Here is a 25,264-nt window from a genome sequence, read left to right on the forward strand (position 1 = left end):
CCTCCCAAAGAGCCATCCTCACAACAAACAATAATTTTTAAGAAAAAAATGACAAAAAAGTCAATAAAACTGATCAACAGATCGAGAAAGTCTGAAAATATATGACTTATCATACTTATGGTTCTCCTCCTTTTGCAAATGAGTAGGGTAGGGAGGTGTCTTCTCCAATCTCTTCTTTGGAGCCCTTAAAAATTTACATTTGTCCCTATTAAGCCTCATTTTGTAAATTATAGCATTTCAATCTTCTGATATCCTGATTTTTTCATCCAAAGTGGTAGCTTAGCCTTTGAAACTTCATGTTATCCTGTAGACCAGATGAGTATTTCCAACTTAAATCTGATTAGGTATTTTACTTGAAAAACCAAAAGATAATAAAAGATATTCAAAAGAGATGTTAAATAAATGGAATACTTCATAAAATAAGATAATTTGCTCCATGTAAATTAGTAATCATACTTAGAAAGGCATGGTAAACAGAAAGTCCCTTAAAGTGACTTCAACCCTCCATTAAAAGGTAACAATAAGGTAGATTTAAGTTTCAATAACTAGAAAATTTTATTACTTTTTAAATTTTCAAGCTCCTGAAACTAACCATTTCATATATATAAATTTTTTCGTTGGCCATTAGCCTCAAATTATAAAGTCTACCTACACCTTGCCTGGTGGCCCTTCCCCCAAAATGCCTTGAAATGAAAATTTCCTAGTATTTCTTCTAATCCTCAGTGTTTCTCCTACATTAAGCTCATCATCTATCTTACCCACCAAAAAGTGAGCTCCCAGATATCACAACCTTGAAACTGCTTTTGCCAAATCTTACATACTTACAAACCAGGGCTTGCAGCTCTTTGCTTATGGCAGAAATCATGTCCATCTTGATGACAGGGAAACCAATATGCTTCTTTCACTTGGTTCCGAATGCTTATCCCCTGCCTCCACCATCAAGATGCTCCTAGCACCTGGTTTAAAATTACTACTAACCTCTGGGTCCCATACCATCATCCATAGCAACACTATGAGATCACAGGAAGTAATTCAGATTCTTATCTGCTCCAACTCCCTCACTTACAGAATGGGAAACACCACCAGAAAGGTGAAGTAACTATATCAAGATCACACAGGAGGACTGATCAGTCTCAGGACCAGGCATACTACAGAACATATTTGATATATCAGAATTATTAAGCATGGGGATATAAGGGAATAAGCATTTATTAAGTGCCTACTTTAGGCCAGACACTGCGCTAAGTGCTTTTACAATTTATAAACATTATCTCATTTGACCCCTCACAAAAACCATGGAAGACCAGTGATATAATTATCCCCATTTTACAGTTGAAGAAACTGAGGCAGAAGTTAAGTAACCTGCCTAGGATCACAAAGTGAGTAAATGTCTGAGGCCAAATTTGAACTAAGGTCTTCCTAACTCTAGGCTCAGCACTTTCTGCACTGTGCCACCAGCTGCCCTGTGCCAGTTGCTCGCGTACAAACGCAAAAGTAAGAAAGCTCCTGCCCTCAAAGGGGGAGGGGGCAGGAAAGACAAGGTAAGTAAACCACAGAATTTTTTTACATATGTACAGTGACAACACAAGATGGTGAGAAGGGAACCAAAAATCCAGGCAAAGGCTTCAATATGGAGGTAACATTTGTACTGAGGCTTCAAGGGAACCAAAGGCAGAGCAGAAGAGGGAAAGCATTAAGCAGTAGATGGAATGTCATTCTTGCAGCAGCTCAGTTCAGATGGATATCTAAGGTCACACAATGATTTTGTAGGAAGAAACAGAGACAAAGGGAAAGAAATTAGTTGAGAAGTTTCATGTCACTTTAACAAGGCACCTAGATAAGAGATGTCAAACCAGCAACACCCCTGAACCAGATTAAAATGTAATTGAGAAATAAGTTAACAGAATACATAAAAATATAACAAAACAGATAACAGAGGCCTATTCACTGAATGGGTGTTACCTCACTCTAAATGAGTACAGGACAAGGCCTGAGCCTAAAAGGGCCAGGGTCTTCCAATGCATCCTGGGCCATCTCCAGTCATCCTGGTGAGTATCAGGAGACTGGACCCAGATGGCTCTGGAGAAGAAAGTACCTGGCACAGCCCTCCTTCACTCAAATCCAAGTCAACTGCAAGTCAGGTCATCATTTCCCTGATGTCATGGTCCTCTTCAAAAACAAAGGAAAACACAAGTCAATATGTGGCCAGCAAAGATCCTTAAGTACAGATTACTGGCCCCTCCTTTTCTATTTGCATTTGATACCACAGATTTAGATCACTGTCTGGCTTCAAAGGTAGGTCAGTATGTACCTTACAAAATAGCTTTACATCCTGTTTCTGTTGTTTAGCCAATAAGAACATTCTGTTGGACTCTTTGTGACTCTTTTTGCTGTTTTCTTGGCAAACACACTGTAGTGATTTGCCATTTCCTTCTCCAGCTCATTTTACACATGAGAAACTGAGGCAAACAGAATTAAGTAACTTGTCGAGGGTCACAGAGCTAGTAAGAGTCTGAGGCTGGATTTGAACTCAAGAAGATGAGACTGCCTGACTCCAGGCCTGGTGCTCTATTCACTTAGCCAACTAGAGCTCCTTCATACATACCGAGATTGGATAACTTCCTAGGTGAAGAGACATGTGGCTAAAGAGTGAAGAAGACTTAGCTTCTGACATGTACTGGCTATAGGACCCTGTGCAAGAATCCTTTTCCTAGGAAACTAAAGCTACCAATTTCAGAATAGCTGTTGATCTGTATTGATAGATGGAACTCCCTACCTCAATTAAATCAAAGTTCTGAATAAGTAATAGCAATGATTTCTCTCTAAAGGTCTCACAAGCAAACTATGCAAGGAAGTGATTCAAATTTATAAGAATAAGAACCATTCCTCAATAGATAAATGGCCAAAGGATACACACAGGCAGATTTCAAAGGAAAAAAATACAAGCTATCACCAACTATATGAAAAAGCTCTATATTAATAACAATTAGAGAAGTGCAAATTAAAACAACTTCAAGTTTCAAGCCAGCCCATCAGACTGGCAGGTGACAAAAAAGGAAAATAACAAATGGAGGGGCTGTGGGAAAACAGGTACACTAGTGTATTGTTGGTGTAACTTTGAATTGGTACAGCCATTCTGGAAAGTAATTTCTTTTTAATATTTTTTTATTTTTAGTTTACCACACATGGTTCTACATAATTTTGGGTTCCAGATTTTCTCCCCTCCCTCCCCCCTCCCTTCCCAAGACAGCATGGAATCTCATATAACTACCATGTATAACTTCGCATTGAATTAATTTATACACTAGTCAAGTTGTGGAGAAGAATTATGACCAATGGAATGAATCATGAGAAAGAAGAGACAGAACCAAAAAAAAAAAAACAAAACCCCAAAACAAAAACAAAAGAGAAGAAAAAAGGTGAGCATGTAGTGTGCCTCAATCTGCATTCCAACTTCACAGTTCTTCCTCTGGATGAAGATAGCATTCTCCATCGTGAGTCCCCTGGAGTTGTCCTTGCACCTTGCATTGCTGAGAAGAGCGAAGTCTGTCAGGGTTGGTCCTCACAGAATCCATATATCTGTGGTTGTGTACAATGTTCTCCTGGCTCTGCTCCGCTCACTCAGCATTATGTCGTATTGTTCCCAGGTTGTTATGAAGTCCGCATCATCCCCATTTCTTATGGCACAATAGTATTCCACTACCTTCATATACCACAGCTTGTTCAGCCATTCCCCAATTGATGGGCATCCCTTTGATTTCCAGTTCTTGGCTACCACAAAGAGAGCTGCTATAAATATCTTTGTACATATGGGCCCCTTTCCCTCTTGTGTGATTTCTTTAGGATACAACCCTAGAAGAGGTATTGCTGGGTCAAAGGGTATGAACATTCCTATGGCTCTTTGGGCGTAGTTCCAAATTACTCTCCAAAATGGCTGGATCATCTCACAACCCCACCAGCAATGTAATAATGCTGGAAAGTAATTTTAAATTATGTTCCTCAAACTATGAAAATGTTCATTCCTATTGACCTAGCTATACCATTACTAGCTCTATACTCCAATGATATCAAAGAAAGAGGAAAAGGACCTATATGTACAAAAATATTTATAGCAACTCTTTTCGTGGGAACTCCAAACTGAAAACTAAAAGTGTTCCCCTATTGGGGAATGGCTAACCAAACCATGGTGTACAAAATTAATAGAACATTACTTTGCCAAAAGAAACTTTAAAAATGAACAGTTCAAGAAAGACCACTATGAAATGATGCAAAGCAAAGGGGGCGAACTAGGAAAACCATTTCCCCCAACATCAAAATTGTAGAGTAAAACAAGTTTGGAAAACCTTAGAAGTCTGATCAACACAATAATAAACCACAAGTCTAAAAAATGATGAAACATGATACTTCTTGACAATGTGGTGATAAATTAAAATACAGAAGACATGCATTTTCAGATATAGTCAAAGTGGGAGTTTGTTTTATAGTACTACAGCTGTTGTAATGAGGGCTTCATTTTATTTGCTTTTTTTTTTTACTTAATCTGATCCATGGGTTAGAGAGGGGGAATGGGAGAAACATTAATAAAGAAAAAAATGGCATTTTATAATAAAAATAAACTAAAATAATTCTCTCTTCAATTTAAGTTCATTTCTCTTGTTCAATCCTTTATGATAAAAAAAAAATTGGTCTGTAACTTTCACTTGAAAACCCTTCAGATATTTCAAGATAAACATTAGATAACCCCCATTTGTTTCATCTATCAACTGCCTGAGAAACTCCTAAAAAGTCTCAAAAGGCTGAGCCAGATTAACTAAGAAAAAGGATAAAGTAGTAACCTAGATGCTAGAAGGTTCTAAAGAGAAAATAATTCAGAGCAGTCTAAAGACCACTATTAAACTTTAAAGAAATACTAAACTTTCTGAATTGGCTGAAGATTAACTGCGTATATAGCTATATTGGACACTATGTGAGGGTAAAGTAGAAAACAAGGAGAGTCAATTTTAATTAAATATGCTGTCTTTAAGGCACACCGCTATTTTATCCTTTATAGTTATAAATATCAACCAAGGTTAAGTCCTACCTGCTTTGAGAATGTTTTATATTTAACAGATTATAAGGGACCCTTTCTGGAATACTCTGCTTAGGCACCCAAAATTTCTGACTATACACCATGGTCCTTAGCCATTTATCTACAAGGTAAACAAATAACACCAATACCTTCCCCCCTTTGTGTAAGTGCCAAGAGAATTTAAAAGGATTACATTCCAGTTCTTATTTCATGTAGTTGATATCATCGAAGCTGAAGGGGCAAGTGTAAGAGGTTGAGAACTTTGATTTCACTGGTATAGAGAACTCAAGTTCCCAAGTGTAAACTTTCACAACCAATGCAGATAGATGCCTGGGGCACCGGAGATAAAGTTCAGGGTCAGTGTGGTATATGTTAGCACCAATCCAAGTTTCCCAGACTGAGGGCCAGCTTTCTCTATCCACTAATCCCACAATTTCAGCCTGGCATCAGTGCCATTATTTCTACTAAAATGAATTCTTATCATATTTGATTTTTTTTATATTATTACACTATCCATATTCCTATAACTAATTCCACTTATGGTCAGCTGTGATTCCCAGTTCTTATTCTGTTACGTCTGTGTTCAGCTATTTGTCTCCCTGTATCTGTTTATTTGTTTTTACCACCAAGTATCTTACACTTTACATATATCCCAGTAGAATGAAGTCCAACAGAGACATGCCTCCTTTACAATTACTTTGAATTATATTTCAAGCTTCCAAAGTGTTGGCAAACCCCCTACTCAATGGCATGAAATATAATAAGCATATTATTAACTTACCTAGGTCACTACAAAATATCTTTACAATAATCCTGGCCATGGAAATAATAATATCTCTGCCTTAAATGCCAAATGAGGTGTTACAGAAGTGAGATTTAATACAAAAAACCCTCAAATTTATCAAGGATCTGTATTACTCAGAAAATGCTAAATCTAAGTCAGGAGCAATTAAAGCTTGTGGAAACCATCTAACTGAAAACTGATGGGCTAGATGACTCCAAGTTTAAAATGGATAAAAGTTATTATGGTTTTAGGTAACACTATCAATAATTTAAGTAAATTGAAAAAAGTTAAGACAATGGGTCAAGACTGAATATAATGCATAATAAATTAACCCACATTAAGCAAAGTGTAGGCATTCTGGTTTAACAGTGTAATAATGCTGACGCTGCCGTCTACAAAACACCTGTTCCGCTATTGCAAGACTTTGTTCTCTAGAGCTGTCATTCAAGATGTTTAAACCAGAAGTCCTCTAACGGGAAATTCTCTACTAATCTGTACATCAGCATATGTTTTAAGTAAGAGAAGTTTCACAGTCTGAATAAGAGACAGAATGCATAAAAGGTGTTCCTAATTTATAAAATTAGAACTTTATATCTTACACAAAACAGAAAAATACTAGAAGAAAAAATTCTAGACAGTTTCTAAGTAGTAAAGAGAAAACCTGGCATCAGATGGATAACAGTCAAACTTTACGGAAACCTTCCCTAACCTCAAGATTTTCTAACCACAAAAAAACTAGTTAATAATCAACGTTCTGTGCAAAAAAAAAAAAAAAAAAAAAGGATGAGAAAATGGATGAAGAAATAAAATGATTTGCATTTAGGTTGGGCGTGCATTTTCTTTAACCTAAATATACTTTTCCTGGAGAAGAATATAATTATTCACATTTAAATGGTTTTTCCCCAGAGGAGTGTTGAAAGAGTAGTCAAATCTTTCGGACTAAGCCCCCAAACCACATTGACAAAAGGGGCGGGGAGGGCTCAGGGAGTTTCACGATAATAAAGTTAAATGCATGAGAAAATAAAGATAATCTACTTAACATAACCACTTTTAGTTTAATGAACCATGCAGAGGAAGCACTAAAGCTGACGTTCTTTGCGTAACTTAAAACAAAAATAGCCAATTCAACGAATATTGATCTTCTTCGCTATAATTTACAAATCATCCACAACTTCTGTTTCCCCAACACAATATCAACAATTTGTTTTCACGGTTAACATTCGTAATAACTTCAGGGATCCAGAACTCTCTAAAGGGAAAAAGATGAACCACCCCCCACCCCCATCTATCCATCAATCCATGCATTCATGCATCCAGCCAGCTAGCCTGCCAGCCATCCGTAAAGAATAGGATAAACGCTTAAACCAAGAACAATCAAATATCCGGGCGCAAGGAGGCTTAATTCTACCAACAGATATTTCAGTTTCCCATTCTTCCGAGGAAAACCAGAAGAGCGACCCAAAGCTTGCTCAGGGAATGCCGCATTTTGGCAGGGGGAGGGGAGGAGGCGTCTTCAGAAAACCTTTTCCCTTAACGTCGGAGTAGAAAAGCATCCTCCCCCCGCCCCTTCCCCGGGCACCCCCCGCCCGAAGCCTCAGGTGATAGTCCAGCCCGGGGCCCTGGAATTCGCTCGGTCATCCCTGCGTGATGCAGGCCGGCTCCGGGACCCTCACAATCCTCCAAGCCTCCGCCCTAAAGTCCGTAGACCCGCAAGTTTTGGGGTTGCGACCCGGAGAGGGGGAGGTGGCAAGTGACGCCCCCTCCCCTGACCTCACCCTCGGTCGCCGAGCTCGGGCCCCTCGTTCCTCTCCACGCCCACCCCCACCCCCGGCTGCGGTGTTGTGATGCTTCCCTAAGCAGGCTCGGGATCCCGAGGAGGCGCAACCCGGTCTTCGCCGCACGCCGGGGAGCCGCCGCCTCCGACTTACCGGGGCGACTGTGCTCCCCTCAGCAAGCGCGGCGGGCCCCCGGGGTCACCATCCCACCTCGGCCGTCACCCACTGCGCGTTCCTGGAGCCCCAATCTCACCGTCCCGCCTAGGGCTCCGCGGGCCAACGGGCGGAGGGACCGCGAGGACCCGCCGGCGCCTCCGCCGTCTCGGGGTGAGCACCGAGCAGAAGCGCCGAGGCAGCACAGGAACACCGGCTGCCTTCAAGCCGGTGACATTTCTCCGCCGGCCCCCCTCCTTCCCTTCCGCTTCCTCATGCATACGTCACCGTCCTCCCCCGGCCTCGCAGGTGTCCCGCCCCGAAGGGGATTCTGGGTTATCGTAGGCGGGGCGGCGGTGGGAGGAGAAGTGACAAGGAGCGCGCGAGAATTACGAAGAGTGGAATGAAGGGACCGGCGCAGGCCGATGATTTGGCAGGAGGAAGGACCGAGGGATTGGTAGTTCGGAGACTACAAATCCCAGCAGGCAGCGGCGTGCCCCGAGGCCGCCTACCAGGAGAGGGAAAAGGTTCCGCGCGCGGGTTGAATGGAACGTCGCGCTCCTGGGTCCGGATCTGCCTGCGGGGCGCGGTGGTGCAGCTGCTAGTCGGAGACGCGGGAAGTCTGGAGATCTAGGGCTGAGCAATTAATGCAAGGACTTAAATCCCCTACTCTGCTCCAGCAAGCCCATCATGCACAGGTAACCAAACCTATTCGCGATGATGATGAACAGCGGATATAAGGAGGAGAAGGAGAATGTGGATGCTACGCATCTCACCTCTGTCTTTACTTTTTAGCCTTCTCCGCTTAATGGCTTCGGATCTTTGTGGGTTTGCGAATGGAGTCTTTCCCCTCGTGGCTCTGGCCCCGCTGGCTGGGCGTGGGTGTTAATGTTTTGAATGAATGGATGCCCAGTTACCTTTTTCCGCCTCACCGCCCCCTTCCCCCCTTTTAGGTAACCTTCAATGAAAAAAGTCATTTTTGATAAATGCGCATGTATCCTAACTTACTAGCGTTAGCCCCCCTAGCCCCTTCCCACCCAAACTTACGAGAATCGCATGTGGTTTCCAAATAAAGAGTGTTACCTACATACAAGAGGCCCTTGTTTCTTTTTGACTTGGACGCATCCCTTTTGGGGGATGCAAATTAATGGAAAGCTGTGAGGATGCAACTTGTCCATTTCCTGCAGGAAACACCTCCAGGAGATTCCCGATTCGAACAGCAATGTTAATATCAGCTTCACGTGGGGATGGGATCTTAACAAGACGTCGGATTTGCTCTCAGGAATGGGGGTTGCAATTCTGGAGAAGGAAAAGGTGGATAGTGAAAACATTCCCCAGGAGCTGCTCTTAACCCAAGCCCCTCCGCCAAAAAAGCCGAAGGTGAAAGCGAAGGAAAAGGACTTTGTAATTGCCCGCAGGCCAAGACAATCCAAAGAGAACAGTTCAGGTATGTTCTGGGGCAGAGTTGTAAGTCTGAAAGACTGAAGTCTCGTTTTACTGCAAAACTGTTCCTAGAGTTAATAGAAAGCTTCTAGGGACGACTATTAAGCACCAGATCATAGGTTCAGAGATGGAAGGGACCCATGGAGTCCACCCCCCTCATTTCACACATGAAGAAGCTGAAGCCCAGTAAGAGTAAGGTCTCAAGGCAACATAGGTTAAGTATATGGTAGACCAGAACTTGAATCCAGGTCTTCTGACTTTAAATCCAGCATTCTTTCCAGGTGTATTATATTTGTAGCTCCCAGTATTGAGAGGCATTGAATTATTATGTGGTATAGTAGAGGCAGAGCTAGGAGGACCTGCCTTCCCTCATCTTAACACATACTGACTTTGTGACATTCTGATACTTACAGCACTTAATACACTTGTGTTGGTAGAGGGATGTTCCTCACCCTTAGTCTTCTAAACTGATTAAATCACTGTTCCAGACCAAAAAAAAAATAGATTACTTTAACCACTGCTTTCAGTCTTGTCCAGGAACATTTAAAATTTATATCTTATGGTCATGATCTGCTTGAAGATATATCCGGTCATTACACATTCCTGACTTTTCACTAGGTCAGACTGAGGCACTGAGCTTCTGGATTTCTAAATTATGGGGAAGAGCTTGTGAGATGAAAATCTTGCAGGTACGTGCTTTGGTTTATACTGTGTAATACTGCCCTGTACCTATGCATGGGCCTTTTTTCCAAATCTCTGCACTTGGTATTGGACAAGTATTTGAGCATGAAATTAACACTGTATCCTAGATGGGCAATTAAGGTTTAATAGGCTTACTCCTAGGTTGGAGTGCCAGGCAGGGAGTCAGATAGACTCATCTTCCTGAGTTCAGATCCAGCCTCAGCTACTTACTAGTTGTGTGACCCTGGGCAAGTCACTTAACCCTGTTTGTCTCAGTTTCCTCATCTATAAAATGAGCTGGAGAAAGAAATGGCAAACCACTCCAGAGTCTTTGCCAAGAAAACCCCAAATGGGGTCAGGGAGAGTTGGACACACTGAAAGTGATTGAACAAGAGCCTTACTCCACTGGGGTAAGAGGCTAAGTAAGCATTAATTGGATTAAGTGATGACTTTGCCTGAGAAGTAGGGAGGAGGAGTTAAAAAGTTTGTTCTGCAAAGTTGGGGAACTGAGGCAACCTAAGTCTGGTTTCAAAGACTACTGACCTTTTGAGTACATACAAACAATTTTAGATTATCCCTAGGGGAGAGAGGAAAGCGGTGTGGCACAGTATCAAAATTATAGACTCATTTTTCCAATAAGGTTTATTGGGTGCCTACTCTTTACCTAACATTATCTGAGATACAAAAGATGTTGTAATCCTGGTGAAGCTGTGCAACATAAACAAACCACTTAATATCTCTAGGTGGTTGGACTGGGTGGATTATTAAGACTCCTCAACTCCAAACCAGCTATAATGAATAGGTAAACTGAGGTAAATTCCCAGTTGAGATTGGTCCAAATATACCAACCTTAATTAAGATCTTTTTGAAAGGAAAAAATACCGAAAATTATCCTGGAAAATAACCCTGCATTCAGGTTTTATACAGAATAGGGGATTAGAACAACATTGTAGTCCTTAGAAAAACTTATCCTTTTCAGAAAGTACTGCTGACCAAGTCTGCTATGGCTTTTTGAGTGGTGTCCAACTTCATGACGCCATTTTGGGAGGTTTTCTTGGCAAAGTTACATTTGCTGTTTCCTTCTCTAGCTCATTTTATAGATGAGGAAACTGAGGCAACCAGGGTTAAGGGATTTGCCCAGGGTCACACATCTAAGTAAATGTCTGAGGCTGGATTTGAACTCAGGAAGATAAGTCTTCCTAATTCCCTGCCTGGTGCTCTATCCACTATGGTGCCATGTAGCTGCCTCTCTCCTGTGGTTTAGTGGGCCAGTTATAACAATAACCACCACCACACCCCTGCTTTTTTAAAGCAGAAAGGAGGATAATTTTTTGAGCTATGGAGTGAAGGCCTGAACAAAATCACACTGACCCCATTAACCAAAAAAAAAAAAAAAAAAAAAGAGGATTGGCTCCAGTGTAGTGACCAGGTCACAAGTTGAGAGACAGCATAAAGAACCATATTTGGAGCCAGAAAACTTGGATTCAAATCCTAGCTCTACCGCTTACTTCTGTGTGGCTTTGAGCAAGTCGCTTAATTTGTCTGAGCCTCAGTTCCCTCATCGGTAAAATATTGGGGAGGCCCTGTTGAATTAGATGACGTCTAAGGTCCTTTCCAGCTCTCTGACTTCGTAGATAGGCAAGATTTTTGAAGCTGTAAGTTCATTTCCTGTTGAATTTTACCTTTTCTTTAATATAATTGCTATTTAATGTATGTCGTACACTGAGAAGCAATAGTGACCTGTTCGTTCTGTGGGAAAGCACAGTTGAAGACAAGCCTTTCCAGGTTATCGAGATCTGGACACTCCTGGAAGCTGTACCCATAGTTATCACTGACCTTCCATGGCCTGTCCCTTTTACCTGCACAACTAATGGCCAACCATTCATTAACTGCTCCCTTTGTGGAAGGCACCGGTCTAGGCCCTGTGATCTCTGTGGTGCTTATGTGAGTCCATAGAATTATAAAACTTGTCTTTCCTGGCTTTGAAATCTCTGCAATCGATTTCTACTTGTTTCTCTTTATCCTTGTATTTTTCCAGGCTCCAAGTCACTTTCCCAGTTATCTAAGTGACGTGAACACCTAACTTCTCTCCGTTTCCTCTTGTCTCCTCAGCCTGAGGGGCTTCAACATTTATTTTGATAATCTCTTTGGCCTCCTGAACCACGCAAGCCCTTTCAACTTCTTAAGATTCCAACAACCAGCTCCCTTTTCTACCTTTCAGCCACATGTCATCTCCTTCCAACCTCAGCTTCTCACAGATCTGTCCACCCCTCAAGATCCTGACTCTCTCCTTCTCCACACCTTTCCATATTTCTACAGACATTGGTGTTTGTTGTTGTCTTTCAGTCACTTCAGTCATGTCCCACTCTTCCTGAGACCCCATTTGGCATTTTCTTGGCAAAGATACTGGAGTGTTTTGCCATTTCCTTCTCCATCTCATTTTACAGATGAGGAAACTGAGACCAAGAGGGTTAAGTGACTTTCCTGGGGTCATCCAGCTAGTGTCTGAGGCCAGATTTGAACTCTGGAAGATGTCTTCCTGACTCTAGGCTTGGAGACTCTATCGACCATTCCACATAGCTGCCCTCACAGACATTATTAATTCCAACCCTAAAAGAGCTTTGCCTTAATCTCAGCCACACTTCTTGAAGAAGTAATTCATATGCAAAAGATTACACTTCCTCACCACCCATAACTATCTCCTTGAAGTGTGTCATCTAGTCTACTGAAAGTACTCACCAAAGTCACCACTGACCTCCTGATTGCCAGATCCAATGACTTTTTAGTCCTTACCCTCCTAGAACTCTCTAACATTCGGTAGATTCCCTCCTGCATACTCTTCCTCATCCTTTATGGGTTCGGAGTTTAACCACTCTATATATTACTCTCTCTCTTGGTAATCTCTGTTCCTTCTATGATTTCATCTACTACTCCCATCCAGATAATTACCAAATCAATATCTCTAGCCCTGACCTTTCTTCTGAATGTTAGCTACTTAAAGAACAGGTTGGATCTTCCACCAGCACCTCCAATCCAGCGTTTACCTTGTTAAACTACTTAACATTCCAAGGATGGAATGTGTACCTTGTTCCAGCAGAACTGGTCCCCATATGCCGTGCTCCTCCCTGTGATTGGTATGTTCTCCAGTACTCCTTTACCTGTTGAATATAACCTTCTTTCATCTCTAAATCTTTGACTGTTATTTCTATCGATGGTGCCAATTTTTATTTTGTCTCTTATGTTTAAAACCGTGGTGTTATCTTTTACTCTTCCTTCTTCTCAGCCCATGTAGCTAATCAGTCAACAAATACTTGGCACATGAAATTTTTTTAAAAATGGGATATTATTCACCCTATAAGTAAAAGCAGTATCTGGCACCCCAAGTCAGATGCCGGTTTAGGATTAAGGTTGTAGGACTTGCTAGAATCAGGAAGTGGGAATGTCTCATACACATCTCTCTTTCCTGAACTGAGATTTAAGGTAGGCAAAACAGCATAGTAAAAATTGGGCAGCTAGGTGGTACAGTGGATAGAGCCTTGGGCCTGGTATCAGGAAAGACCTGAGTTCAAATCTTGGCTTAGACACTTACTAGCCATGTGACCATGGGCAAATCATTTAACCCTGTTTGCCTCAGTTTCCTCATCTGTAAAATGAGCTGGAGAAGGAAATGGCAAACCACTTTAGTATCTTAGTCAAGAAAACCCCAAAAGGGGTCATGAAAAGTCAGAAAAGACTGATAGGACTGAACAACAGCAAAGACTAGAACAAGAACAGGAGGCAGCATTGTACAGTGAAGTCTTGGGCTAGGTTCATATCCCGGCTCAGACCCTTACTAGCTGTGTGACCCTGGGTAAGCCTCTGGGCATCTACGAAAGGAAGGGGAGGGACTAGATGGTCTGTAAGAGCCCTTCTGGCTCTTAGATACATGATACTGTCTCTTCTATCTTCACCATATGCTGGTCATCTAATCCCTTTTCTCAGGTCCCATCATCATCACCTTAGTACAGGAATAAATTATCACCCACATAGACAATTGCAATAGCCTGTTAACTGGTTATCTTCTCTCCACTTTTAATCTGTCTTTCATACTGTTTCCAAATGACCCTTCCTTGTCATGTTCAGATATGTTATCAAAGTGTAAACTCCTTCCTCTTGCTTTGAAGACCCTCGGTAATCTAGCACCACTCTACTATTCCAAAAATGGAATGTGTGCCTTGCTAAACTTCTGACCCTCCTCCCTGCCATATGCCATGTTCTTTCCTATGACTGGCATGCTTTCCCATACTCCATTACCTGTTGAATATCTACCTATTTTATTTTTTTTCCCCCAATTACATGTCAAAACAATTTTTTACATTTTTTTTTAAAGTTTTGAGTTGCAAATTCTATTCCTCTCTCCCTCCTACCCCAAGACAGTAAGCAATCCAATATAGGTTATACGTGTAAAATCATGTAAAACATTACCGTGTTATTAATTTTCAACAAGAAGACTCAACAACAAAAAAAAGAAAGTGAAAAATAGTATGCTTCAGCCTGTATTCAGACAACATCAGTTCTTTCTTTGGAGGCGGATAGCGTATTTCATCAGGAGTCTTTTCTTGGATCATTGTATTACTGAGCATAGCTAAGCCATTCACAGCTCTTCATTGTGCAGAACTTCTGTTAATGAGTACAATGTTCTCCTGGTTCTGCTCACTTCACTTTGCATCAGTTTATGTAAGTCTTTCCTGGTTTTTCTGAAATCTGCCTGCCCTTTATTTCTTATAGCATAATAATATTCCATCACAATCACATACACCAGCTTGCTCAGCTATTCCTCAATTGAAGGGAACCCCTCAATTTCCATTTCTTTGCCACCACACAAAGACCTGCTATAAATATTTTTGGTACCAATAGGTTCTTTTCCCCCCTTTTTTATATCTCTTTGATATACAGACTTAGCACTTGGTATTGCTGGATCAAAGGGTATGTACCATTTTATAGCCCTTTGGGCATAGTTTCAAATTGCTCTTCAGAATAGGTTGGATCAATTCGCAACTCTGCTGTAGATAGTGCGTTAGCATTCCAGTTTTCCCATATTCCCTTCAACATTTATCATTTTCCTCTTTTGTCATATTAACCAACCTGATAGGTGTAAAGTGGTACCTCAGAATTTTTTTAATTTGCATTTCTCTAATAAATAGTGATCTAGAGCATTTTTTTCATAATGACTGTAGATAGCTTTGATTTCTTTGTCTGAATACTGCCTGTTCATATCCTTTGACCATTTATCAACTAGGGAATGACTTGTATTCTTATAAATTTCACTCAGTTCTCTGTATATTTGAGAAAGGAGGCCTTCATTAGAGACACTTGTTGCAAAAAAATTTTTTCCCCAGTTTTCTGCTTTCCTTCTGATTTTGGTTGCATTAGCTTTGTTTGCGCAAAAAACTTTTTAAATTGTATATAATCAAAATTATCTATTTAATATTTTCTATTGCTCTCTACATCTTGTTTGGTCCTAAATTTCTTCCTTCATCCATAGAGCTGACAGGTAAACTATTCCTTCCTCTCCTAATTGATTATGGTATCACTTTTTATGTATAAATCATGGACCTATTTTGACCTTCTCTTGGTACATGGTGTGAGATGTTGGTCTATACCTAGTTTCTGCCATAGTTTTCCAGTTTTCCCAGCAGTTTTTGTCAAATAATGAGTTTTTGTTCTAAAAGCTTGGATCTTTGGGTTTATCATACTAGATTACTATGGTTATTTACTGTAATGTATTGTGTACTTAATCCATTCTGCTGATCCATCCACAGCTCTTAGTTCTTAGCCAGTACCAGATTGTTTTGATAATTATCTTTTAGGTGTGCTGCCTTTTCCAGGAAGTCTTCTCTGATCTTCCCCAGTCTCTTTTTCTAAACTTTGTTCCCCCAGGGCTTATCCTGTAGACCCTTAATGAAGATTTGTCAAATGGAATTGCTTTTAAGTATGGAATCTAATTGAGGGTAACAAGCTATATGAAAATACAAGCGCTAAATGAGTGGTGCAGACCCTGAGTGACCTAGGATTCTAGTCCAGAGTGATCATCTTGGGCTGGGTGTTCAGTGAGATCAGAGCTGAGCCAGTGTCCTAAAGGCATTTGTTGTGGACCAGTCAGGTTATAAACCTTTTTTCCTTAGAGGCCCTAAGCAAAAAATAGAGATTTGGGAGATTTTTTTTTCTATTAAGAGAAAAAGTACAGCAATGACATAACAGACATTGATGAAATGATTTTTAATGATTTTCCCTCCTAAAGAAAAAGTAATAATCTATAATAAGTAAAAGTAATTCAGACACTTAGAATGAAGAGCTCCCTAATGACCCTGGGAGGGAGGTACTGCAAGCATTACTAGCCTTACTTCACAAATGGAGAAATTGAGGCTCCGGGTGTTTGAGTGTCTCGTGAATGGTCAGGTAATACGTGTTAGGGATGAGATGCGAGCCCTGTTCTGCTCCCAAGCCCAGCACTGGCCTTGCTAAGCTACTTCTCAAAGAAGTAATGTCTCAGCAAATGAAGGTAAAGTGTTAGAACAGGAAAGTTGAAAAGCAGTCAGTTCTCTTTTTGTCTTCTTCCCTGGATGTTTTCCAGGGGTTGGTAGAAGAGGCAAGGGACCAATGTAGAAGAGATGGTGTGCCAGACCATTAAAGTGGAAAGATGAGCAGCCAGGTGGCACACAATGTATGGGAGAGCATTTTGTAAGCGTGCTACTTATGAGTACCTTGTGCTCCAAGGATCTCTGGCTTTGTCACTGCGGGTCCTTCCTTAAGAGAACAGACATGGGGGAACGAGGGAAGAGGGCATGCTACGGAGGGAGCACAGTCTTCCAAGAACCTGGAGCCATTAAAATCTTAGAATCTCTCTAGTTGGAAGGGAACCAAGAGGTCAAATGAGGTTTCTATCTAGGGGGTCCTCAACAATTGGTCTTTCAGCCTGGTGTCATTGAAGCCCATTGCTCATTGAAAGAAACCTGCATTTGGAGTCAAGACAACCCAGGTTGGAATCCAGGCCCTGCCACTTAATACTTGTATGATGGGCAGCGAGACCCTGAATCTCTCTTTGGTCTCAGTTTCCTCATCTGTAAAAGGAGGGAGTTTGAATAGATGCTGTTTCGGGCCTTAATTCTATGATCCTTAAGAGACGAAGAACTCACTACCTACTGAGAAAACTCATTCCACTTTGAGTTATCTAATCATTAGGAAGTTTTTTCATTTATGAAGCATAAATCTGCCACTTATGACTTCTATCCATTGCCCTAATCCTACCCTCTGGAGCCAGGCAAAGCAGTTAATAAGCACCGGCTGTGTGCCAGACTCCGTGCTGAGTGCTGGGGATACGAAAAGGTATTCCCTGCCCTCAAAGAGCACTCAATCAAATGGTGTAGACAACATGCAAAGAAAATAATGTACAAGGGGCAGCTCAGTGGCACAGTGAGTGGAGCATTGGCCTGGAGTCGGGAGGACCTGAGTTCAAATCCGGCCTTAGACACTTGACACACTAGCTGTGTGACCTTGGGAAAGTCACTTAACCCCAATTGACTTGCCTTCCCCCCTCTAAAAAAAAGAAAGAAAGAAAGAAATACAAACAAGCTACATACAAAATAGGAATTGACTAAGAGGGGAAAGGCACCAGAATTAAACAAGTCTAATTATTCCATGCGACAGTCTTTCAGATACTTACAGACCTATCTTGTGTCCATCCCCACTTAGTCTTCCCTTCTCCAGTCTGAACATTCCCTGCTTCTTCTACCTGTTCTCATGGAACAGTTTTTTAACCCTGTTAGCATCTTGGTCTCTCCTCTGGACACAATCCAGCCTTGGCTTGAGCTTAAAATATGATACCAAACTTTATTAATGTAGCCAGGTTGAAGGAATTTTTCTGACCACTTGTATCAACATTGTCTCATCCTGAGCTGGCAGTTTGTTAAAACCTCCTGGCCTTTTCCATATGAACTGTGTGTATGCCTCATTCTGCACCGGTGCAATTGTCCTTTGAACCTCAGCATAGGACTATTTCATCTTATTAGACTTTGCCCATCATTCTGGCCTACTTGGTGATCTGGTGAAGCCTGTAGACCCCTTCTCAGAATAATGTTTTTAAATCTACAAGATAAAATACACAGGATTACAAAATAAACCAGTTATATTGAAATAGAGATGTGATTTCCCCTTCCATCTATGAGGCAGCTAGATGGTATAGTGCATGGAGCAGTAGGCCTGGAGTCAGGAAGACCTGAGTTCAGATCCAGCCTCAGACACCTACCAGCTGTGTGACCTCGCGCAAGTGACTAAACCTCTGTCTGCCTTGGTTTCTTCAACTATAAAACAAGGATAATAATAGCATATTGGGATAATTTCTTCCTACCTCTTCCCTCTCTCCTTTCTTCCTTCCTTCCTTTCTTTCTTCCCTCTTTCCTTCCTTTCTTTCCTCCCTTTTTCCTTCCTTCCCTCCTTTCCTTTTCCTCCCTCCTTCCTTTCTGAAAGCGCATGGACCCAGACTGAGGTCTTCTTTGTTCCCAGTCGTCATTCAAAAAAGTCGCCCCGTGTCATGAGAGGGCATCAGGCAGGATTCCATTGGAGGTGTTATTGAGCTCGGTGACCCCAGATAAGGAACTCCCTGAAAAGTCAAGGCGCAACCTCAGTGCGTCAGCGTCAGCATAACCGGTAGTTTTCTAGGGATGCGTTTATAAACAAGTATGAGGAAACTCATTCCATTCCATTCCTCATTACAGGTGAGGAAACTCACCCGGCCTGTATACCTCTCATCTGCCGGTGCACGAGGGCCGCCCTTGTGATGGAGGTGTTGGTCATTGCCCCATTATGTTTCTGTGCCTGGTGAAAATAGCCTGGGGCTTCCACCAGCCTCTGTTTAAAGTGGTTGAGTCACATGGAACTCCATGGGTGTCCTTTACGAAGTGTTTAAATACCTAGAGTTGGAAGGAACCTCAGATGCCATCTGGTCCAACTGCCTCGTTTTATAGATGAGTAAACTGGGACTCGAGAGATTAGGGTACATGCCTGAGGTCACACTGGTTGTCAGTATTAGAAGTGGGATTCGAACCCAGGTCCTGGGACTCCTGGGCCAATGCTCTGTTTTCACTGAGGTAATTTTCACAAACTACTTCTCATCTCTTTACTGTAATAAAAACTGTATGTGCTAAAACATAAGCCCCTACCAAGACACCTCTCACTGATCTTTAGGATAAGTTGCCTGTATGAGACACCTGTCTTGGAGAACCCACCCTCCCTTCTGGTAAGGGAAACAGTCCAAAGCACGTGCCTCACAGCTGAGTCAGATATAAGAAGAGAGACAGAGACAGACATCTAGCTTATTCCATCCACAGATGTTTGTAATTGTGACTACACTCTGGGGCCCTCAAACAGGGACTGAGCAAAAGGTGATGGGTGCCATTAAACAAACATCAGGATGGCTGACCTGTCAGCTGGGGCTACTTAAACTGCCCAGGATTTGCCCTTCACTTGAATAGAGCTCTCACTAAAAGATTTTCTCCCCCTCTCATCGAGTTTGGCCAGAAAAAAGGGAAAAAGTGGTAAAGGTAGGGAGGAGCCAGATTCTGGAGGGCCTTAAATGCCAGCCCAGGAATTTAGTAGGGAGCCAGTGAATATTTTGGACCCATCCAGCTCACTCATTTCACAGTTGAAGAAACTGAGATCTCAAGCAATGAAGTGATTGGCTTGTCACAGCTCATAAGAGCTGGGATTTCAACCCATGTGGCTCTTAATTTCTGAGTCCAGTGTTTACTCCGTTTCAAGGGATCCTTTAACAGAAACTTGGCACCGTGTGAAGCAATGCCCACTTACCACTGTTACACCCTGAGGAAGCATTTCTGTGGGACATGCAATCAAGAAAGGACATTATTTGCTCAACCTGAAGAAAGCACTGTACCTGCCTCGGGACAAAAACCCCAAAGCACAGCATGTAACGACCTCTTTGTGTGTCTTGGTGGAAAGGCAAGCTCTTCCCAGATGGCTGATTTTATTTCTTTTTTTAATGAATTTTATTACTCTTGTGGGTAAGCATAAGCCAATTCCTCTGAACAAACTGTAGCAAAAGTAGCTAGACTTGAGGAAAAAGATTTAGGCAGGTGTGCGAAATTGAGACTGTTTATGTTACAAGTACAGTTGGTGACAAGACAAATTCATCTTGTTTGGCATCTATTTAGCGTTTTATTTATAGACGATTAAGGCCAGGAGGGACCTTCTAAGATTGTTTAGGCCAAACCTGTCATTTTAAAGATGGCCCAGAGAAAAGGAAGGTGACTTGCCCAAGGCAACGTGGCTTGTTAGTGGTCTTGGGTTGTTTTTGTTTGAATCTGAGTCTGTCTTATGTTCAGGAAATTGACTAGACTTTATATGCTCTTTAAAAACCTGGCTCAGGTAGAGCAGAAAAGATACCTGATTTTCTTTTTCTCAGCAAGTAATCTGTAAGCGTAGGGGTTTATGGTCACAAATTTGAAATTAAGTTTTTCTTCCTTCAGTAAGCAAAATGATTATTTAAGGTTGCCAGGAATGCTAAGTAACCTGGATAATTTTTCACCCTTCTAAGACGTTGCTCCTTCTTCCCCTCCTTACACTGTGCTAAAGGCTGGCTGGCTGCAAAGAATGCCTAATCCCTGCCCTCAAGGAGCGTATGTTCTAGTAAATGCATGGAGATAATTAGGTACATACAAGATACTTGCAGAATAGATGAAAGGTAAGCAGAGGGGAAGGCTCTAGTAGCTGGGGGCTCGGGTCAGGGTCAGGGCAAGAAAGGCATCCTGCAGAAGGTGGCGTTGGACCTGAGTCTTGAAGGAAGCTAGGTATTCTAAGAGGTGGAGGGTAGGGAGCCTTGCCGGCAGGAGGAACAGCCAGATGGAGTGTGATATACAAGGAACAGTACTTTATCTGTGTATTTGGGGGAAGGGGAAAGGCAAAGGAGGCCGAAACTTGCTGTGTAATCAAGTGGAGCAGCCTGCTTTACGGAGATAGTGAGGTCCACATCCTTGAACCTCTTCTGAGTTTAGTGTGACCATTTGTCTGGGATGTATTGAGGGAAGGAGGTGGAAATTGTGGTTAGATGTAGGTGGGGTTAGATAAACTTTGGATTCCTTTTCAACTCCAAAACTCTCTTATTCCAGAAGTATTCAGAATAATAGAGAGTTTGCCACCCTCTCCAAATTCTTGAGAGCCCCGTCAGACAGTTTTATAGCTGGGGGAAGCTGAGACATGTTCTCAGCAGCCAACATGGGTACCAGTAAGACAGCAACAAGATACTGAAATTTGCAGCCAACCATCGAAGCTGTTTATCCAGTTCCTTCTGGAGCAGGAGCTAGTTCCGGGACATGACTGCTGGTAGAATCTGAAATTGTACATATTCCTAGTTTTTGAAGTGGGCCATATTTTAGTGGAATATCCCTATGTAATCAGCCCAAGAAAGTCCCAGGAACTTAAGATATTAAAATCTTAAAATTTGCTCACCATAGTTGGAAGTTGTTATGGGGTAAAAGAAAGCACTGGAAGTGGCATCCCGGGCTGGGCATGAATTCCAGGCTGGTGCTGTGGTCTTTGGCTTCTTAGTCACTCAGTTTCCTCATGTATAAAATGGAAATAAGAATACGCTGACTACCTACATCGTGGAGCTACTATGCCAGTCAGATCAACGCCACCCACGCAGAGTTTTGGCCCAATATTTTATGTACATTTACATCCGCTTTAAGATTTACAAAGTGCTCATCCTATGTATTTCATAAAGATTCACACACATACACATAAACGTGCGTGTGTGCATGCGAAGACACAGACCCAACATTCACAAGTTAACATGCTGATCAGCACTGGCATGGTAACCAAGAGAGAGAGTGTGTGAGTGTGAGTGTGAGTGTGTGTGTGTGTGTGTGTGTGTGTGTGAGTGAGTGTGTGTGTGAGAGAGAGAGAGGGTGTGGGTGGGTGTGTGGTATGTTTGTAAACCTTAAAATATTATGTAAATCTGAGTTATTGTCTCTATATTTTCATTGTGTCTCCTGGATGAATCATTGCAACCCATTTGTTCTACCCTAACTGGATTTTGCTACATCCTATCAAGTTTATTTCTCATCAGGCCTCCACAGCAAACAAATACTCATCTTTGAAAAGGTCAGAGTAGCTGTTTCCAAGGGGTTTTGGAGGTGTTTCTTTGGTCTTTGCCACCCACATTAGTTACCCTTCCATTATATTATTGTGGATGCTGGTTCTCTGTCTTGTATCCTTGTTCCGTGAAACCCCTATCACCCTGGAGAAGATGGTGGAGATGCTGTATTGGGGGTGAGTGGAAAACTGTTCAGAGATTCAAAATTGAATAGAAAAAATTATCAGAGAGGGGATGGGGTGGAATTTGGGTCAAGCATATGGTCATTTCTTTTGTAAAATAAATGACCCTCAGAGTTCAAGCTGGGAAAAGACTCAGAGATCACAGTGATCTTCTCTGTTGCCAAGTCTTGTCATTTCTGCCTACAATATCCCTTGCACCCATCTGCACCCGTGGAGCCCTCTTCACCTCTCACCCCAACTACTGCAGTGACCTGATTGCCCCCTTCCCTCAAGCCCTCTCTCTTTTCTAATCTGTCTGCCCCTCAGTGGCCAAAGTTCTTTTTCTTAGTGGTCAGCCTGACTCTCTCACTCCCCTGACTCTAACCCTCAAGTAGCACCTTATTGCTTCTAAGATAAACTATGGCTTAAAAAAAAAAAACTTTTCAGGTGTTATAAGAGGAAATACAGACTAGGTGGTAGTTTTTTTTCTGTTTTAGATTGAAGTTATTCTGCAGAACAACGAGAAATACAACAGTACAAAGTTCATTAGATGTGTTAGTTAATTGCTTAAGTACCTTATCGATAATTAGTGCTTTATCAATTGTAAAATCCTCTGGCCCTTCGAAACTCTTGCTTCCCCTTCTCCCCCACCTTTCCAGTCTCATTACACTTAACGCTACTATTACCACTGTGCTCCCCTTCCTTCCCCTGCCCCCCAAACACACATATACAGACTGATCCAGTGATGCTGGCCTCCTGGCTGTTCCTCAAACCAGACACCCCATCTCCAATCTCTGGGCATTTTCACTGATTGCCCCCCATGCCTAGAATGTGCCTCCTCTTCCTCTCCCACCTTTTGGATTCCCTGGCTTCCTTCACGTCCCATCTAAAATCCCACCTTCTATATGAAGCCTTTCCTGATCCCCCTTAATTCTTCTCTCTGTTGAGTATTTCCAATTTATTCTGTTATTGCTGCTGCTGTTTGTCCTTCATTCTCAAAGAGGACCATGACGTCAGGGAGGTGATGCCATGACATGCAGGTGAACTGGATTTAAGTGAGGGAGGGCTGTGCAAAGTCACCAGCCTCACTTTCTCTTCCAGAGCCTTCTGGGTCCAGTGCGGAGGAAAATCCCGTATTATAGCTTGTCTGTTCATAGTTGTTTGTATGTTGTCTCCTCCGTTAGACTCTGAGGTTCCTGACAGTGGGGACTGTCTTTTGCTTTTCTTTGTATCCCTGGTGCTTAGCACAGTGCCTGGCACATAGTAGGCCTAAGGTGAACCCCCAATAGTCTGAGCCTCATCCTGCTAAAATATATATTTGCTTATATTAATATAAAATGTTGTATTATATGTTAATATAAAATCACTCACACTGCTCCCTGGCACCTGCCCCTACCCTGTCTTTCTAGCCTTGTTATATATCACTCCACTTCATGCCCTCTACAATTCAGCTGAACCAGCCTTCTTAGCGTACCCGTTTCCATGACACTTGGTCTCTGATTTGTGTTCTTTGGCTCTTCCCAGTGCTTTGAAGGGGCTTCCTCAGTTTCTTCAAGGCTTGGCTAAAGTGCTACCTTCAAGGGGAAGGCTTTCCTAGTCCTCTTCAAGCTGCTGTGACCTGCCTCTTGAAACTGCCTTGTATTTAGTTTAATAATTCTTCTGTATTTGCTTATGCATTTATTTACATATGTAAATATGTCTATGGCCTGATATATGTATAGACTATTCTTTTCTCCAATAAAATTCCTTGAGGGCAGAGGCTGTTCCGTTTTTTTTGTCTTTGGATACCAGACACAGAGTAGCTGCTTAATAAATGTTGATTGATGAAATCTAGCCCCACCCATCATACAGATAGGGAAACTGAGACCCAAGGAAGAGGAATGACTTTCTCATGATCACACTAGTAGAAAGTGGCAAATCCTAGATTCAAACCCAATTCATCCAACTCCAAATCTTATGTCCTTTCTACTCCCTCCAGATGTCCATTTAAAAAAGTGCACAAAAAGGATTTAATAGAGTTTTTGTTACCTATGTGCTCAAATCAGAAATTTTGAGGAAACAAACCTGGTCTGGTTTTGTTTTATTACAGGAATTTCTTGGGATATGCTTCCAGACGAATTGCTCCTCGGAATCTTTTCGTATTTATCTCTGCCCGACCTTGTAAGAATCTCTGGGATCTGTAAGAGGTGGCATCGCCTCTCGTGAGTACTTTCTCGTTTTTTACTTTGTTGCTTTGGGTGGATGTTGTTGAAGGAAATGCTGGTTGGTTTCAAAAATTCCGACAATGCACTTCATTGGACCTGTGAGCTGATGGTCAGTGGTTTTCGATAATGAATGCTTTCTGAGTAGTCACAGCCAAAGGAAGGTAGGTGATTTCTTGAGCCCCCTGACACTGAACCTCATCCTCTTTTTGTGCTTTTTTTTTTTTTAAACCCTCAGGATGCATGTAAGCTTTGCTTTTTGTTAACAGCTCTGTTAATGTGCACAGTGTTCTTGCCTTGTACCCTGAGCTCTTGGGTAGCCATCTGCTACTTTTTTTTTTTTTAAACCAATCCTTTCAGCCAGAAATGAGGACAGAAATCCTAGAAACAGCCTGGCTCTGATTTGGGGCTTCTCTGTCTGATTTGCATTAGTGCATTAGCAGGATTGTTCCCCCCCTCCCCCCCACCAAAAAAAAATCACAGATTTCAGGACCTCAGCTTTGGAAGAGAACCTCAAAGGTCATCTACAAATTTCATTTTTCAGTTACCATTTTCAGTTCTTGTTCTTCTCTCTACTTATTTCTTAAAGAGGCTCCCTCTAAAGGGAGCATGTACATCTTTGAAGGACAGTGGTTGCTGCTGCTTCCATATAAAAGCCAGGAACACTCTTTATCCAGGTCTTCTGGAAAGGGCCCTGCTCCTGAGGTTGGATGTGCCCATTTGTCACCAGCCATCAATACCTATTTTCTGGCAGGTCTGGGAGCTCAGTGTCCTTCCACTCAGCCCCACTATCACTTGGCAGTTGTGGATTTGTCCCTAGTAGCCAAGTGAATAAAGTATCCAGTTGACCAGT

At 42.0% G+C, this 25,264-nt stretch overlaps 2 protein-coding genes across 4 annotated transcripts in view; one reads left to right on the forward strand and one right to left on the reverse strand.

The window, feature by feature from the left end:
• LMBRD2 (LMBR1 domain containing 2) overlaps positions 1-8,061 on the reverse strand; it is a 62,506-nt gene extending 54,445 nt beyond the window's left edge. The window contains exon 1 of one of the 3 annotated variants that reach the window (XM_036758531.1): positions 7,781-8,061. The gene's annotated coding sequence lies outside the window, so the exon portion shown is untranslated. The remainder of the gene's footprint in view (positions 1-7,780) is intronic. The other 2 variants (XM_036758540.1, XM_036758548.1) reach the window with 2 other exon arrangements.
• Positions 8,062-8,470: 409 nt separating this feature from the next.
• SKP2 (S-phase kinase associated protein 2) overlaps positions 8,471-25,264 on the forward strand; it is a 28,950-nt gene continuing 12,156 nt past the window's right edge. Inside the window, exons 1-3 of the mRNA XM_036736113.1 lie at positions 8,471-8,478; positions 8,968-9,227; positions 24,300-24,411. Of these exons, the coding sequence (XP_036592008.1) occupies positions 8,471-8,478; positions 8,968-9,227; positions 24,300-24,411 (380 nt within the window). The remainder of the gene's footprint in view (positions 8,479-8,967; positions 9,228-24,299; positions 24,412-25,264) is intronic.

The sequence above is a fragment of the Trichosurus vulpecula genome, chromosome 1, assembly GCF_011100635.1.
Source record: "Trichosurus vulpecula isolate mTriVul1 chromosome 1, mTriVul1.pri, whole genome shotgun sequence".
Classification (NCBI taxonomy): Eukaryota; Metazoa; Chordata; class Mammalia; order Diprotodontia; family Phalangeridae; genus Trichosurus; species Trichosurus vulpecula.